Raw genomic sequence first — 18282 nt, 5'->3', positions numbered from 1 at the left:
CGAGTCTGCACCGGCTCTTGGAAAGAGCACCCTACCCAAGGTCAACACCTTCACCCTATCCCCATAACCCAGTAACCCCACCCAACACTCGGGCAGCTCGGTAGCATTGTGGTTAGCACAATCACTTCACAGCTCCAGGGTCCCAGGTTCGATTCCGGCTTGGGTCACTGTCTGTGCGGAGTCTGCACATCCTCCCCGTGTCTGCGTGGGCTTCCTCCGGGTGCTCCGGTTTCCTCCCACAGTCCAAAGATGTGCAGGTTAGGTGGATTGGCCATGAAAATTACCCTTAGTGTCCAAAATTGCCATTAGTGTTGGGTGGGGTTACTGGGTTATGGGGATAGGGTGGAGGTGTTAACCTTGGGTAGGGTGCTCTTTCCAGGAGCCGGTGCAGACTCGATGGGCCGAATGGCCTCCTTCTGCACTGTAAATTCTATGTCTATGTCTAAACACAAGGGCAATTTTGGACACTAAGGGCAATTTAGCATGGCCAATCCACCTAACCTGCACATCTTTGGACTGTGGGAGGAAACCGGAGCACCCGGAGGAAACCCACGCACACATGGGGAGGATGTGCAGACTCCGCACAGTGACCCAAGCCGGAATCGAACCTGGGACCCTGGAGGTGTGAAGCAATTGTGCTGTCCGCAATGCTACCGTGCTGCCCATGGGACATGTTGGAAAGACTGTGGGTGGTGGAACGTAACCATATTGCCATGAAAGTGTTAAATAAAGTAATGAAATTACATTATTTCAGGGCTTATTCCATAATGGGAGCTACAACCCAAAGACCATCATCATACCACTATCTCCCCCAAACTCCAATTTTCTCTCTTTAATATAGCGACTGTCGGTGAGGCCCACCAGGTATCCCAGCAAAAGGATCAATCCTCACAATGCCAATATTAGCAGAATGTTTAACTCTCATGTGGAGGAGCATCAACATCGCAGCCAGATCTAAACGTTCATGGTCCTTCCACACAGGATCCAGGGACACTGGCCCACTGCAGTAACCTGCTTACGCTCTGAACATGCACGGTGCAAAATTCAGCCAGTGGCGAATTGGTTCAGGAGGCTGCTGGGAAAAGTTACAGGGATTTGTTTTAAAATGAAAGGGTTACACCGGTCACCTTGATGTCTGTGTGCAGCTTCTCATAATTGACATCGATAGGATTCTTAGCGTCATCCTCCTTGCCACCTTTGAGGAGACTGTAGGCCACCTCAATGTCCAGCAGACTGTCCAGCATCTGCACTTTGGCCTGGAGATCAAAGAAAGGAACAGCGAGGTCAGAGGTGACAGGTCAAGGAGGGAGACAAGTAGCGGTTTATTAAAACTTTTACAGACTCACAACTGAATCCATTCTGTGGCCATTCTAACCCTGACCCTGGATCATGATCAAGGCAGTTTCCTTTTACTGAATATGAAGCTGCTAAATCTAACTCTAGTTTTGCCCCATCTCCATTCCAACCAAAACTACCTCAGGCTGGATAGGCTGAGGTTGCTATACCTGGAAAAAGGTTGGGGGGGGGAGAAAGAGAACCTGATTGAGGTGCATAAAATTATGAGGGACATAGATAGGGTGGACCGGAAGGTACTTTTGGATACAAGGCCACGGGCCAAGTGCTGGAAAATGGGATTAGAATAGGGAGGTGCATGATGATTGGCACGGACGCATGGGCCGAATGGCCTCTTTCTGTGCTGTAAAACTCTATGATTCTAAAACCAAGTAAGCTAAACCCAGATTGAAACTGTATGGCCCCGAACAAACAGTGAAATTAGTTATTGAACCAATATGGGAAATGGAAGCACAATGGTATCTTGAAAATTATATTACACTCTGTGACTGTACTGTCTCACTTTGGCTATCAGAGCACAGGTTCCTCAGGACAGTGTGCTGGGCCTAACCATCTCCTATATGAGAGGATCTAACCATTGTCACAAGACTTTCAATGGCATCGCTGAATCCCTCACAATCAACATCTCGGGAGTTATTATTGATCAATAACTGAACTGGACTAGTCACATTAATACTATGGCCACCAGGGCAGGTCAAAGGCTAGGAATCCTAACGCAGGTAACGCACCTCCTGAATCCCCCAAATCCTGTCCACTTTCCACAAGGTATAAGTCAGCAGTGTAATGGAATACTCTCCACTTGTCTGGATGAATGCATCCTGCTTGATTTTCCCCCCTTCCACAAACAATGGCAGCCATGTGTACCATCTACAAGATGCAATGTAGTATCTCACCAAGGTTCCTTTGAATCTTCCAAATCCACGACCACTACCATCTAGAAGGACAAGAGCAGCAGATACCTGGGAACCCCACCACCTGGAGGTTTCCCTCCAAGTCACCCACCACCCTGACTTGGAAATGTATCACTGTTCCTTCACTGTCGCTGGGGCAACATCCTGGAGCTCCCTCCCTAACAGCACAGTGGGTGTACCTACACTTCAGGGGCTGTAGCGCTTCAAGACGGCAACTCACCACCTCCTTCTGAAGGGCAACTATGGATGGGCAATACATGTCTCCTAACCAGAGACACCTACATCCCGTAAATGAATTTAAAAAATAGATCTACATGTACATTTAGTTCATCCTGTTTTATGGCCTCCACCCATTTTCCCACTATTAATGTCAAGCTGACAGGTCTGTAGTTTCCTGGGTTATCTGTTTGAAATCCTCCAGTCTCCCGGGACTAATCTTGTGTTCAGAGAGGCCTGGAGAATTTATGTCAATGGCTCGGCAATATGCTCCCTTACCTCTCTCAGCAATCCAGGATGAATCCCGCCCAGGCCTGCCGATTTCTCGACCTGGAGTGCGCCAGCCTTTTTAGCACCTTTTCTTTATCTATCACTATACTGCTCAGTTGCTCAACACCCACATTTTCATCTGGGCCATTGTTACCATCTTCTAATTTGGTAAAGACAGAAGCAAAGAACTCATTCATTACCGTTGCCGTACCCTCTGTTTCAGTAAGCAGTTTACCCTGCATGTATCCAAGTCTCTTCCGGAATAGGAGGAACAGGATTGGGCCTTTCGATCTCACAATCCAGTTCTGCTGTTGCATGGCAAATCTTCCCACCCACCTCACCATCTCCCCACCCACCTCATCATCGTGCCACCCCGACCATCGCACCCTTCTCCCCAACCCCCCCGACCATCGCACTCTTCCCCCCTCCGCCCCCCCCACACACGACCATCGCACCTTCTCCCCCCAAACATGGCCATCACTCCCTTCTCCCCAACACCCCCCTCGACCATCGCACTTTCTCCCCCCCCCCCCGACTATCGTGCCCTTCTCCCCCGACCATCGCGCCTCCCCCCCCGACCATCGCGCTCGTCTCCCCCGACCATCGCACCCTTCTCACCCCGACCATCACGCCCTTCTCCCCACCCCCCGACCATCGCTCCCTTCTCCCCACCCCCTGACCATCGCGCCTTCTCTCCCCGACCATCACGCCCTTCTCCCCACCCCCCGACCATCGCTCCCTTCTCCCCACCCCCCGACCATCGCGCCTTCTCTCCCCGACCATCACGCCCTTCTCCCCACCCCCCGACCATCGCTCCCTTCTCCCCACCCCCCCCCGACCATCGCGCCCTTCTCCCCACCCCCCGACCATCGCTCCCTTCTCCCCACCCCCCGACCATCGCTCCCTTCTACCCACGCCCCCGACCATCGCTCCCTTCTCCCCACCCCCCGACCATCACTCCCTTCTCCCCCCCCCCGACCATCGCACCCTTCTCCCCACGCCCCCGACCATCGCACCCTTCTCCCCACGCCCCCGACCATCACTCCCTTCTCCCCACGCCCCCGACCATCACGCCCTTCTCCCCACCCCCCCGACCATCGCTCCCTTCTCCCCACCCCCTGACCATCGCTCTTTTGTTCCCACCCCCCCCGACCATCGCTCCCTTCTCCCCACGCCCATCGCACCCATCTCCACCTCCCCACCGCGCCCTTCTCCGCCTCCCCCTCCCCCAATCAACCATTGAGCCCTTCTCCAGCACCCCCCCCCCCCCGACCATCACGCCTCATCGCTCCGTCCTCCTCACAACTGAATCTGTTTCCACCACTCAATGCGTAACCGTCCTGCATGAAAATATTGCTCACCTTACTCTTTTTGTCAATTATCTTTAATGTGTATGTCCTCGGCCCTCCTCACTAGAGGAAACAATCCCACCCCGTCGACTCCAATCTAAAACCCTCACCGTTTTGAAAATTAAAAAAACTCATACTCAATGTATATCACCCTGGTCACCTGGATATATTCTTCACTATTCAAGAGCGGTGGTTTCTTCATTCCAAAGTCATGTGGTATGAGCGTGTAGAATCGATTGGAGAGGTCCAGTACCTGCGATTCCGTCCCATTATTCGCGACAACCTTAACGCAGCAAAATTATAGACATTAACCATCTTTTATAGAGATTCATCTTCCTCAACATGCAGTTTGGAATGGATCGGATTTGATTTGCCATGTGAACCGAGGTACAGTGAAAAGTATTATTTTGCGTACAGTCCCGACAGATCATTCTATAGATGTAAAATAAAACATAGGACGTACATAAATACACAATGCAAATACATCGACAGGCATCAGGTGAAGCATCCGGAGTCTAGTACTACTCGGTAGAGAAGGTGTGTGAAGAAATCAATTCAGTCCATAAGAGGGTCATTTAGGAGTCTGGTAACAGCGGGGAAGCTGTTTTTGAGCCGGTTTGTGCGTGTTCTCAGACTTTTGTATCTTCTACCTGATGGAAGAAGTTGGAAGAGAGAATAATCCAGGCGGGAGGGGTCTGTGATTATGCTGCTCGTTTTCCCAAGGCAATGGGAGGTGTAGATGGAGTCAATGGATGGGAGGCAGGTTTGTGTGATGGACTGGGCTGTGTTCACGACTCTCTGAAGTTTCTTGCGGTGCTGGGCTGAGCAGTTGCCATACCAGGTTGTGATGCAGCCCGATAGGATGCTTTCTATGGTGCATCTGAAAAATTGATACGGATCAACATGGACACGCCGAATTTCCTTAGTTTCCTCATGAAGTATAGGCGCTATTGTGTTTTCTTGGTCGTAGCATCGATGTGGGTGGACCAGGACAGATTGTCGGTGATGTGCGCACCTAGGTATATGAAGTGTCAACCATCTCCACTTCGGCACCATTGATACAAATAAGGGTGTGTATAACATTTCGCTTCCTGAAGTCAATGACCAGCTCCTTAGTTTTGCTGCACCACTCCACTAGGTTCTCTATCTCCCTCCTGTACTCATTTTTGTTTGAGGTCCCACCCACCACAATCGTGGCATCAGCAAACTTGTAGATTTGGAGTTGGAGCCAAGTTTTGCCATAGTCGGATGTGTAGATAGGGAGTATAGGGCTACGTATGCAGCCTTGCGGGGCCCCGGTATTGAGGACTATTGTGGAGGAGGAGTTGTTATTTATCCTTAGGGATTGTGGTCTATGGATCAGAGAGTCGAGGATCCAGTTACAGAGGCAGGAGCCAAGTCCTAGGTTTTGGAGCTTTGATATGAGCTTGGCTGGGATTATGGTGTTGAAGGCGGAGCTGTAATCAATAAATAGGAGGAGTCTGATGTAGGAGTCCTTGTTGTCAAGATGCTCCAGGCGGCGGCAGCAGCGGTTATACTCACTTCCACAATTCACCTTGATGGGTTTGGAATTCAGTTTCTCGAGTGTTGCATTCCCCTAAACACGAGGCAACCTGTAAGGAGGGAGAACTGCAGGCTTACCTGCTGAACTTCACTGAGGATTGCGTAGGCACTCTGGATCTGTCTCTTGCTCAGTTTGCCCAGGGGCATCTTCTCAAGATCGATCTGTTGAGAAAGAAATATAGCAATTGATGGCGCCAGGGTGACAGAATCACAGTCTGTCCAGATACATTTAGAAAATGTATTTTGGAAATAGAAATGTAGGGTGGCATGGCAGCAAAGTGGTTAGCACTGCTACTTCACAACGCCAGGGACCCGAGTTCAATTCCGGCCTCGGGTCACTGTCTGTGCGGAGTCTGCACGTTCTCCCAGTGTCTGCGTGGGTTTCCTCCTCAAATCCAAGATATGGCCAAAGAGGTTAGGTCGATTGGCCATGCTAAATAGCCTCTTTAGGGTAGGGTTGCAGGAATGGGGCGGGGGTTTGGGCCGAGGGAGGGTGGTCTCTCAGAGTCGGTGGAGACTCGATGGGCCGAATGGCCTCCTTCTGCGCTGCAGTGGTTCTATGATTCTATATATATATCGTCAGGCATCACAGAAGAAAGCCCATTGTGATTAGTGACTCATTGACATCAACAAAGCCCACTGGAATCTGCAGTGCAAATTGCCCAAAGGAAAATATTCCCTCCACAGGCGCAGCCAGACCTGCTCAAGATTTTCCAGTATTTTCTATTTTTAATCAAGGAAAATATTCGCCTATTAGCTTTGGATCTTTGAATCCGATCCTCCTCCAATTAACCCAGGCAATTAACTCGGAGTGGCCAAGGAAGGCACAATGACACACTGCTGCACAGCAGAATAATACCCAATCCGACATCTCCAGTGGTGTTGCTCCCTCCACTGCCAGAGGATACAACGGGAGCCACAGCATCGCCCAGTGGCCGCAGCCAGTGACTGCATTGTGATCAGGGCCTGTTTACATAGGGAAATCTCATCCCAAATGCACACAGCAGGTTTCAACATTAAATGTTGACATCAAATAGTGTCTCCAAAAACTGTGAGAAACAGGAAATGAAGCCTGTGGAGAGGAAATACGTGCCCACAGAAGGTTTTTAATTCGGGCATTTTATGGTATGATATCGCCCTTCTAAAACAATCCCTCCACCAATCTAGTGTGTGCAGCAACAGGGGAAAGATCTGCTAGTATTTCAGAAGTGAGGTTAATGGGACAGCACATTCAATGAGCCGACACAGGCATGATGGGCCAAATCGCCCCCTGTGCTATCAAATTAAAATAAACTAGAGGCACCGGCCCAACTCAATTGACAGTTTTATTTCTAATACTTTGTCAAAGGTGCCGCTTCCCCAAAACCTCGGCTGAACACATTCTATTCACTAAAGAATGCAACAGGTCGTGGCTCAGTTTTCCTCACCCCACATTTGACCCAGCGCCAAATTGCAATCGTGCCCTTCTTCCCCACCCCTCATACCTCAAACTCCACCATGGCTTTCTTCATACTCTCTACATCGAAGATGGTCTTGATGAAATCCTGCACGGCCTTATCGAGCTTGGATTTGGTACTGGAACTTGCAGTTAACTTCTTCACAGCTTCTTCATCCTATGGACAGAGGGATTGGGAAACATTAAAGTTACATCATCAGTAGAGTGACACCCCAGAGGCTGGGGGGGATTTATACATACAAACCTTTGACGGGCAACGGGGTCATTAAAAAAAATTATTTCCCTGGATGTGGCCATTGCTGGTTAAGCCAACTTTATTGCCTATCCCCTGTTGCCATTCAGAAGGTGGTAGTGAGTCGCCTTCTTGAACCGCTGCATTCCTTGAGGTGTAGGTATACCCACTGTGTTCTGAGAGAGAGAATTCCAGGATTTTGACCCAGTGAAAGTGAAGGAACGGTGATATATTTCCAATTCAGGGTGGCGAGGGACTTGGAGGGGAACCTCCAGGTGGTGGGGTTCCCAGGTATCTGCTGCCCTTCTAGGTGGTACTGGCCATGGGTTTGGAAGGTGCTGCCTAAGGGGCCTTGGTGAGTTACTGTAGTGCATCTTGTACACACTGCTGCCTGTGTGTCAGTGGTGGAGGGAGTGAAAGTTTAAGATGGTGGATGGGGCTGATCCAAGAAGTAGCTTTTAAGGAACGTTTTAATGTTGTAAGGGAGGAATTCCAGGATTTTGACCCAGCGACAGTGAAGGAAACGGCAATATATTTCCAAGTCATGATGGCGTGTGGCTTGGAGGGGATCTTGCAAAGGGTGGTGTTCCATTGCATCTGCTGCCCTCATCCTTCTTGGCACAAGTCAAGGGTTGGCTGTCAAAAGAGCCTTAGTGGGTTCCTGTAGTGCATCTTGTAGATGGTACATACGCTGCTACTGTGTGTCGGTGGTGGAGGGAGTAGATACTTAAGGTGTGGATGGGGTGCCAATCAAGCAGGCAGCTTTGTCAGGATGGAATCTTTTGTAAAATTTAGAGTACCCAATTATTTATTTCCAATTTAGTGTGGTCAGTCCACCTAACCTGCGCATCTTTGGGTTGTGGGGGTGAAACCCACGCAGGCACGGGGAGAATGTGCAAACTCCACACAGTGACGCGGGGCCAGGATCGAACCCGGGTCCTCAGCGCCGTGAGGCAGCAGTGCTAACTACTGCGCAACCATGGTGCCCCAGAGTTGAGTTTCTTGAGTGTTGTTGGAGCTGCACTCATCCAGGCAGTGGAAAGTATTCCATTACACTCCTGACGTGCCTTGTAGATGGTGAACAGGCTTTGGGCTGTCAGGAGGGGAGTTACGCGGCGTAGGAGTCCTAACCTCTGACCTGTTCTTGTAGCCACAGTATTTATATGGCAATATGAATGTAATGGGGCAAGTTCAGGAGGCTGCTTAACAAAGAAAGTAAATAGTATCGTGGGCTTTGTTAATAGATGTAAAGAGCATAAAAGCAAGGCCTCAGCTGAGTATTGTGTTCGCTAACTCTCGCTGCGACAGGATGGCACAGTGGTTAGCACTGTTGCTTCACAGCACCACGGTCCCAAGTTCGATTCCCACTTGGGTCACTGTCTGTGTGGAGTCTGCACGTCCTCCCCTTGTCTGCATGGGTTTCCTCCAGGTGCTCCAGTTTCCTCCCACAAGTCCCGAAAGATGTGCTGTTAGGTAATTTGGGCATTCTGAATTCTCCCTCAGCGTACCTGAACAGGCACCGGAATGTGGCGACTAGGGGCTTTTCACAGTAACTTCATGGCAGTGTTAATGTAAGCCTACTTATGACAATAAAGATTATTATTATTAACCAGAGGAACATGGGTTAATGGTAACCAGCAAAAGAGACAGAGGAAAGCAAAGCATTTTTTAACACAGCGAGTTGTCATCTGGCATTCACAGCCTGAACGGGCGATGGAAGCAGAGTGAATAATAACTTTGAAATGGGAACAGAATCAATACTTCCAGGGGACAGAGTAGCCAGACACAGAGGAAAGAGCCGGTACGTTGGGTCTGAATGGGCCACCTCCTTTGCTGTATCCTACAATGATGAATGAATTAAGACAGCCAGAGCTGCGGGAACATTGTGATCGTTTGGTGCAAAAAGACCGTGATCCACCTAGCTTGGCAAATACTTGCCAAACTTAGAGTTGTTGAATGACACTTGCAATCGATTTCTATCTATGAATCATTTTTGGGATAGGTGTGGTTGAGGGGAAGGAGTGGAACTCACCTGGCCATAGTCGATCTCCAGGGGGTAGAATCTGTTGGGGTATTTAGTGAAGTTCTGGCAATGCCAGGCGTTGCCTGTCTTTTCCTCATAAAGACCCAGGAAATGGTCGACCGCTTCCTCTTTGGACGACATCTTCTCCAGTTTATTGCCGCCAATGGTGGTCCCTACGCGGCCCCATGACCTGAAGACCCAGTACCTGTGGGAGTGGAGCCAAGCTTTGAGTCAGAGCGCCGGACTTACTTAATACAACATTCACTCGTGATTCCGGAATGCTTTCTTCTTTTATTCCCTGGCCCACTGCTATATTGACAAGATCCGTATAGAAGACTGTTAAATAAGTTAAGAGCACACGGTGTTAAGGTAAGATCCTGGCATGGATAGAGGATTGGCTGACTGGCAAAAGGCAGAGATTGGGGATAAAGGGGTCTTTTTCAGGATTGCAGCCGGTGACTAGTGGTGTACCTCAGGGACCTGTGCTGGGACCACAACTTTTCACAATATACATTAATGATCTGGAAAGAACTGAAGGCCCTGTTGCTAAGTTTGCAGATGATACAATGCGATACAGAACAGAGAACAGCACAGTCCAGGCCCTTCGGCCCACTAGGTTGTGCCGACCATTTATCCTAATCTATGATCAACCTAACCTACACCCCTTCAATTGCCTGTCCATGTGCCTGTCTAAGAGTCGTTTAAATGTCCCCAATTGCTCTGACTCCACCACCTCTGCTGGCAGTGCATTCAGTAAGAAGTCTTACAACACCAGGTTAAAGTCCAACAGGTTTGTTTCAAACACGAGCTTTCGGAGCACTGCTCCTTCCTCAGGTGAGTACTGAGGAAGGAGCAGTGCTCCGAAAGCTCGTGTTTGAAACAAACCTGTTGGACTTTAACCTGGTGTTGTAAGATTTCTTCTGTGCTCACCCCAGTCCAACGCCGGCATCTCCACATCATGGCAGGGCACTCCACGCAGCCAAATCTGTGTAAAGAACCTACCTCTGACATCTCCCCTCTACCTTCCTCCAATCACCTTAAAATTATATCCCCTCGTGACAGCCATTTCTGCCCTGGGGAAACGTCTCTGGCTATCCACTGTATCCATGCCTCTTATCACCTTGTACACAGCTATCAAGCCACCTCTCTTTCTTCTTTTCTCCAGTGAGAAAAGCCCTAGCTCCCTCAACCTTTCTTCATAAGATATGCCCTCCAGTCCAGGCAGCATCCTGGTAAATCTCCTCTGTACCCTCTCCGAAGCATCCACATCCTTCCTATAACGAGGCGACCAGAACTGGACACAATATTCCAAGTGTGGTCTAACAAGGGTTTTATAAATCTGCAACAAAACCCCGTGGCTCATAAACTCAATCCTCCTGTCAATGAAAGCCAACACATCATTCGCCTTCTTAACCCTATTAACCTGGGTGGAAACTTTGAGGGACCTATGTACCTGGACCCCAAGATCCCTCTGTTCCTCCACACTTCCAAGAATCCTGCCTTTAACCCTGTATTCAGCATTCAAATTTGACCTTCCAAAATGAATCACTTCACATTTATCAAGGTTGAACTCCATCTGCCACTTCTCAGCCCAGCTCTGCATCCTGCCAATGCCCTGTTGTAACCTGAAACAGCCCTCGACACTATCTACAACTCCAACAACTTTAGTGTCATCTCCAAACTTACTAACCCACCCTTCCACTTCCTCATCCATGTCATTTATAAAAACCACAAAGAGCAGAGGTCCCAGAACAGATCCCTGCGGGACACCACTGGTCACCGACCCCCAGGCAGAATACTTTCCATCCATTACCACTCGCTGTCTTCTTTTGACCAGCCAATTCTGTATCCAGACAGCCAAATTTCCCAGTATCCCACGCTCCCTAACTTTCTGAATGAGCCTACCATACCTTATCAAATGCCTTACCGAAATCCATATACACCACATCCACTGCCCAACCTTCATCAATGTGTCTCGTCACATCCTCAAAGAATTCAATGAGGCTTGTGAGGCACGACCTGCCCCTCAAAGCCATGCTGACTATCTTTAATCAAACTATGTTTTTCTAAATAATCATACATCCTAACTCTCAGAATCCTTTACAATATTTTGCTCACCACAGATGCAAGACTGATGGGCCTGTAATTCCCAGGGATTTCCCTATTCCCTTTCTTGAACAGGGGAGCAACATTCGCCTCCCTCCAATCATCCGGTACTACTCCAGTGGAGAGTGAGGACGCAAAGATTATAGTCAACGGCGCAGCAATCTCCTCCCTCACTTCCCATAGTAACCTTGGGTATATCCCGTCAGGCCCAGAGGATATCAATCTGTTCAAGTCTATTAATCTGGTTCACACTGTTCTGATGAGCAACAAGATCCCTCTCTCCAGTGAATACTGAAGCAAAATATTCATTTCGGGCCTCCCCTACTTCCTCAGACTCTAGCCACAAGTTCCCTCCACTATCCCTGATCGGCCCTACTCTCACTCTGGTCATCCTCTTATTTCTCACACAAGTGTAGAACACCTTGGGGTTTTCCCTAATCCTTTCCGCTAGAGCTTTTTCATGCCCCCTTCTAGCACACCTCAGTCCATTTGTGAGTTCCTTCCTGGCTACCTTGTAACCCTCTAGAGCCGAGTCAGATCCTTGCTCCCTCAACCTTACGTAAGCTTCCTTCTTTCTCTTGACTAGAAGCTCCACTTCGCTTGTCATCCACGGCTCCTTCACCTTATCATTCCTTCCTCATCTCAGTGGGACAAAACAATTCACTCGCAACAAGTGCTCCTTAAACAACCCCCACATTACTCTTGTGCATTTCCCCAAGAACAATTGTTCCCACTTTATGCTCCTCAGCTCCTGTCTAACAGCAGTATAATTTCCCCTCCCCCAATTAAATACCTTTCCATACTGTCTGTTCCTATCCCTCTCCATGACTATGGTAAAGATCAAGGAGTTGTGGTCACTGTCACCGAAATGCTCTCCCACCGAGACATCTGACACGTGGCCTGGTTCGTTGTCAAGCACCAAGTCCAATATGGCCTCCCCCTAGTCAGCCGATCTACATATTGAGTCAGAAATCCTTCTTGGACACACCTGACAAAATCTGCTCCATCCAAACCACAAAGGAACTTGGGAGCCCTTGTTCAAGATTCTCTCAAGGTTAATGTGCAGGTTCAGTCGGCAGTTAGGAAGGCAAATGCAATATTAGCATTCATGTCAAGAGGGCTAGAATACAAGACCAGGGATGGACTTCTGAGGCTGTATAGGCTCTGGTCAGATCCCATTTGGAGTATCGTGAGCAGTTTTGGGTCCATATCTAAGGAAGGATGTGCTGTCCTTGGGCAGGGCCCAGAGGAGGTTCACAAGAATGATCCCTGGAATGAAGAACTTGTCGTATGAGGAACGGTTGAGGACTCTGGGTCTGTACTCGTTGGGAGTTTCGAAGGATGAGGGAGGGAAACTTATTGAAACTTACAAGATACTGCGAGGCCTGGATAGAATGGATGTGGATGGATGTTTCCACTTGTAGGAAAAACTAGAACCAGAGGACACAATCTCAGTCTAAAGGAACAATCCTTTAAAACAGAGATGAGGAGGAATTTCTTCAGCCAGAGGGTGGTGAATCTGTGGAACACATTGCCGCAGAAGGCTGAGGAGGCCAAATCAGAGTGTCTTTAAGACAGAGATGGATAGGTTCTTGATTAATAAGTGGATCAGGATTACGGAAGAAGGCAGGATATCAGCGATGATTGAATGGCAGAGCAGCCACGAGGGGCCAAATAGCCTAATTCAGCTCCTATATCTAATGAATCCAGTGGCTACCCCACTGGACAGACATTGCGAGCGAGGGACAGAGAATAGAAAGGGAGAGGGCCCGAAGGGCGGCAAGGGGAGCAAAGGGAGCCATGATGTGGAGAGAGCGCAACAAGGGCCAGAAGGGCGCAATCGCCAGGGGGTGAGGGGGCACCCACCTGGAAACGGGGGGTGGGGGTAGGGGGGGGGGGGGGGTGGAGGAGTAGGATCGGGGAGAGGGGCAGAATGTGTGTAGCCGGCAACTACGAGGGACAGAGTAAAGTTATTGAGTGGCACAGCAGGTACGAGGGACTGAATGGCTTCCCTCTGCTCCTATTTTTGAGAGAAGGGCAATGCCTGGCAGGAGAGCAGCAACTCCCAACAGAGGGGTCTATGTCACCATACCCACCCTCAGTTGGGAGTGTCTCTGCACAATCCAGAATCCACATCAAACCTCAGCACCAACCTCCGCTTGTTGTCGTCTTCCAGGAGCTGCAGCTTGTAGTAGGAATTTGAACCACGAGAGATATCCACCAACCCCAGCGTGGCGCTCAGAATTTTGCCGCCCTGCTCGAAGACATGAGCCGAGTCCTCCAGCCCTGAAAACAAGTAAATTAGAGTAAGGGGCCACCCAATTCACAACTCAACGCCCCCCCCCCCCCCCCCCAAACCCTCTCACTCCCCAGCCAGTTCCACTCCTCCTAATGCCCCCCGATATGCCAGGTCGAACAACCTCGCCGCCGCCCCCCCCCACCCTAAACCCTCAGTCACTTGCCTCCGAGTCAGGAGGTCGTGGGTTCCAGCCCCACCCCGAGGCCTCAGCACGAAAGTCAAGGCTGGCAACTTCGGTGCAGCTGCTGTGGGAGTGCTGCTCTGCCAGTGGTACTGCCTTTTAGATGCGATGAGAAACTGAGCGCGCCCCCCCCCCCCCCCCTCCAGGTGGATTAAAAGATCCCCAGTGGGCACTCGTTGGAAGAGGATCTGGGATGGTCTCCTGGTGGGTTTTCGGATGATATTGAAGACAGATCTCATGAGCAGTCACTGGAGTCAAGGCCTAAGATGTTGCCTCCCAACCCCAGCCCTTCTGGGAGCGAGCAGATCGATGGGTCTTTTCTATGTCTATGCTTGTTCCAAAGTTTTAGTGCTTGGGAGGCCAGTAGAGAGGCCGTACAGATTTGTAAAGCTTTATTTGAGCATTGACATGGGGTGAATGTAGCCGGCTCAGGAGGAATAGGCGACTTACACCTCGGGGGCTCCCAAATCTCTCCCAACACTTTCCTTAGCTTATGTCAGATCTGTTATGGACTAACTGAGACAGATCAATCACTATGTAGAATCGATAACATCCATTATTCTTCTATCATTGCGTCAGGATGACAAGACGGTTGCTTAACATCCAGCAACTGCCACGTTCCTATGGAAACATTTGCAGTTGTTTCCGATATTCAGGCTCCACATACCGGAGTCAGGATCAACGGCACCTCCTCCTTTAACCGTCAGCTTCATCTTCTTTTCTGATTTGCTGGAGCCTGTAAGAGAGAGTGTCAAATCAAACCTGACTGCGTTTCAGCCTTAGTGACACCAACGTATGACTTAGGGTCAGGAGTAGGCCTCGGACCTGCTCCACCATTCAATAAGGTAATGGCTGATCGGATTGTGGCCTCAACTCCACATTCCCACCTATCCAGGAACTCCCTATAGTTGGTCAATAAACTATCCACCTCTGCCTTAGAAAATCACTGACTCTGCCTCCACAGCTCTCTGGGGAAGAGAGTTCCAAAGACTCTCAATTATAAGAGAGAAATAAAATTCTCCCCATCTCTGGATTCGCTGGGTAACTCTAACAGTGACCCCTGGTTCTAGATTCTCCCACGAGAGGTTACATCCTCTCCACACCCACCCGTCAAGTCCCATCAGGATCTTGCAATAAAATCATCCCTCATTCTTCTGAACTCCCAATGGATACAGGCCTATCTAACCTTTCCTCATTTCCCCATCCCAGGTGTCGAATGAAACTTCCCCGAATGGCTTCTAGCGCATTTATATATTTTCTTAAATCAGGAGACCAAAACTCTACACAGTGCCCTAGATGTGCTCTCACTAACGCCCTGTACAACTGTGGCAAGACATCTCAACGTTTATATTCCATTCCCCTCGCTATGAACTAAGTGACATTTATCTTCCTCGTCAACTGCTGTACCTCCATACTAACTTTTCCTGATTAACGTACCAGGACACCCAGATCCCTCTGTACCTCAAGAGTTCTGCAATTTCTCCATTAAGTAACCTTCTGCCTGGGGCAACATGCTGGTGCAGTGGTTAGCTCTGCTGCCTCTCGTCGCTGAGGTTCCAGGTTAGATCCCGGCTCTGGGTCACTGTCCGTGTGGAGTTTGCACATTCTCCCCGTGTTTGCATGGGCTTCGCCCCCACAACACAAAGATATATATTTTTTGAGTACCCAATTCATTTTTTTCCAATTAAGGGGCAATTTAGCGTGGTAAATCCACATAGCCTTTGGGTTGTGGGGGCGAAGCCAAACCACTACAGATCACAACTGAGCGAGAGAGCGCGCGTGGGGAGGGGGAGGGAATCCCCCCCACATAGAGTTCAGCCATTCAAGAAGGTGGCTGACCACCACCGTCAGAAATCGTAATTAGGGATGGACAATAAACATCAAACTTGCGAGTGATGCCCACATCCTACAAATTGTAAAAAAAAAAGGTTTTGATAAACTCTTAAACGCCCTCTGTGTCAGCTGTGGCTCAGCAGGAGGCCATGGGTTCAAACCCCAACTCCAGGGACTTGAGCGCACATTCGAGGCGGACAGTTCCGTGCAGTACTGAGGGAGTGCTGCACGCTGGGCAGTTGTGTCTTTCAGGTGCAATATTAAACCAAGGTCCCGCTCAGGTGGGTGTGAAAGATCGCATGAAATGTTACAAAGAGTTACTCCCGGCATCTTGACCGGTATCTATCCTTCAACCAATGGATAATGGCAGACTGTACACATAATCCATTTACTTCGATCTATGTCGCTAAATAGATCAGTGCACAGCAGCAGGGTGGTTAGCACTGCCGCTTCACAGCTCCAGGGTCCCAGGTTCAATTCCAGCTTGGGTCAATGTCTGTGCGGAGTCTGCACATTCTCCCCGTGTCTGTGTGGGTTTCCTCCAGATGCTCCGGTTTCCTCCCACAAGTCCCGAAAGACGTGCTCTTAGATGAATTGGACATTCCGAATTCTCCCTCTGTGACCCGAACAGGCGCCAGAATATGGCGACTAGGGGCTTTTCACAATAACTTCATTGCAGTGTTAATGTAAACCTACTTGTGACACTAATAAGGATTATAATTAAAAATATCCCCACATGTATCAGCGAAACAGATTATGTAGTGACTCGTTTAATTGCTGTTTGTGGGAGCTTGCTGTGTACAAATTGCTGCCATGTTCCCTACATCACAACAGTGACTGCACTTCAAAAAGTACTTCATTGGCTATTCAGAGGTTGTCATTAATGCAAGTCTTTTCTTACAGGTGATTGGGTGATTGTTACCTTCCTCCCGCTTGACTTTGCCACTGGAGCTTTTCGCAGTGGACTTCGCAGCAACGGGGGGTTCCGACACCACCTCGGGGGCAACTTCAGCTCCCCAGGGAGAGATCCCGTGGACCGACAGCAACTCCTGAAGCCCCTTCCCCGACTGAAGATCGTCGAGGAAATCCTCACAAACCACCCTGACATTGGCTTCCTTCACCTCTTCCATCTTCTTGGTCATTTTGTCCAACTCCTCTATAGGAAAATCAACAGCAATCAGTCAAAGCTGCCCAGAGGGAAAAATAAATCCAGCAGAAAATAATATGAACAGGTCATTCAGCCCCTCAGACCTGCCCCACTGTTAGACAGAAACACAGGAACTGGTCATTCAGCCCCTCAGACCTGCCCCACTGTTAGACAGAAACACAGGAACTGGTCATTCAGCCCCTCAGACTTGCCCCACTGTTAGACAGAAACACAGGAACTGGTCATTCAGCCCCTCAGACCTGCCCCACTGTTAGACAGAAACACAGGAACTGGTCATTCACTCCCTCAGACCTGACCCACTGTTAGACAGAAACACAGGAACTGGTCATTCACTCCCTCAGACCTGCCCCACTGTTAGACAGAAACACAGGAACTGGTCATTCAGCCCTTCAGACCTGCCCCACTGTTAGACAGAAACACAGGAACTGGTCATTCACTCCCTCAGACCTGACCCACTGTTAGACAGAAACACAGGAACTGGTCATTCAGCCCCTCAGACCTGCCCCACTGTGACAAGGTCAGCCCCTCAAACCCGTTCTACCATTTAATTGGCTCCTGAAGATACGCACCAAAATTCTATCTACCCATTTGAACTTAAACTCCGCAGCCACCCCTTGTGGCGCTGTCCGATAAAACACACCTGGGACAGGCTCAACAGGGGTTAGATACACAGTCAACTCTCCCGACACTGCTCCCATCAAACACTCCAAGGCCAGGTACAGCACGGGATGGATACAGAGTAAAGCTACCTCTATACTGCCCAACAAACCACACATGTACAGGTACAACATAGAAACCCCCACTAGTGGGAGTAAAACCCCCCACTACACTGTCCCTTCACACGTCTGGAAAACGGGGTGGGAAGTAAAGAGAGGGAGGGGAAAAGAGAGAGAAATGGGGGGAGGAAGAGAAAGAGAGGGGGGAGGAAGAGAAAGAGAGGGGGGAAAGAGAAAGAGAGGGGGGAAAGAGAAAGAGAGGGGGGAAAGAGAAAGAGAGGGGGGAAAGAGAAAGAGAGGGGGGAGAAGAGAAAGAGAGGGGGGGGAAGAGGAAGAGAGGGGGGAAGAGGAAGAGAGGGGGGAAGAGGAAGAGAGGGGGGAAGAGGAAGAGAGGGGGAAAGAGGAAGAGAGGGGGAAAGAGGAAGAGAGGGGGAAAGAGGAAGAGAGGGGGAAAGAGGAAGAGAGGGGGAAAGAGGAAGAGAGGGGGAAAGAGGAAGAGAGGGGGAAGAGGAAGAGAGGGGGGAAAGAGGAAGAGAGGGGGAAAGAGGAAGAGAGGGGGGAAAGAGGAAGAGAGGGGGAAAGAGGAAGAGAGGGGGAAAGAGGAAG

The 18282-nt window shown here is 49.7% G+C and overlaps 1 protein-coding gene across 1 annotated transcript in view; it reads right to left on the bottom strand.

Moving 5' to 3' along the window:
- The window catches only part of parp1 (poly (ADP-ribose) polymerase 1), a 73831-nt gene that overhangs the window by 11117 nt on the left and 44432 nt on the right, over positions 1 to 18282 (bottom strand). The window contains exons 6-13 of the mRNA XM_038798892.1: positions 16715 to 16973; positions 14627 to 14695; positions 13633 to 13765; positions 9383 to 9578; positions 7147 to 7275; positions 5741 to 5824; positions 4260 to 4382; positions 1128 to 1256 (exon numbers count right to left, since the gene is read on the bottom strand). Of these exons, the coding sequence (XP_038654820.1) occupies positions 1128 to 1256; positions 4260 to 4382; positions 5741 to 5824; positions 7147 to 7275; positions 9383 to 9578; positions 13633 to 13765; positions 14627 to 14695; positions 16715 to 16973 (1122 nt within the window). The remainder of the gene's footprint in view (positions 1 to 1127; positions 1257 to 4259; positions 4383 to 5740; positions 5825 to 7146; positions 7276 to 9382; positions 9579 to 13632; positions 13766 to 14626; positions 14696 to 16714; positions 16974 to 18282) is intronic.

Source organism: Scyliorhinus canicula, chromosome 6 (assembly GCF_902713615.1).
Source record: "Scyliorhinus canicula chromosome 6, sScyCan1.1, whole genome shotgun sequence".
NCBI lineage: Eukaryota > Metazoa > Chordata > Chondrichthyes > Carcharhiniformes > Scyliorhinidae > Scyliorhinus > Scyliorhinus canicula.
This window is presented reverse-complemented; position numbering and strand designations above follow the sequence as displayed.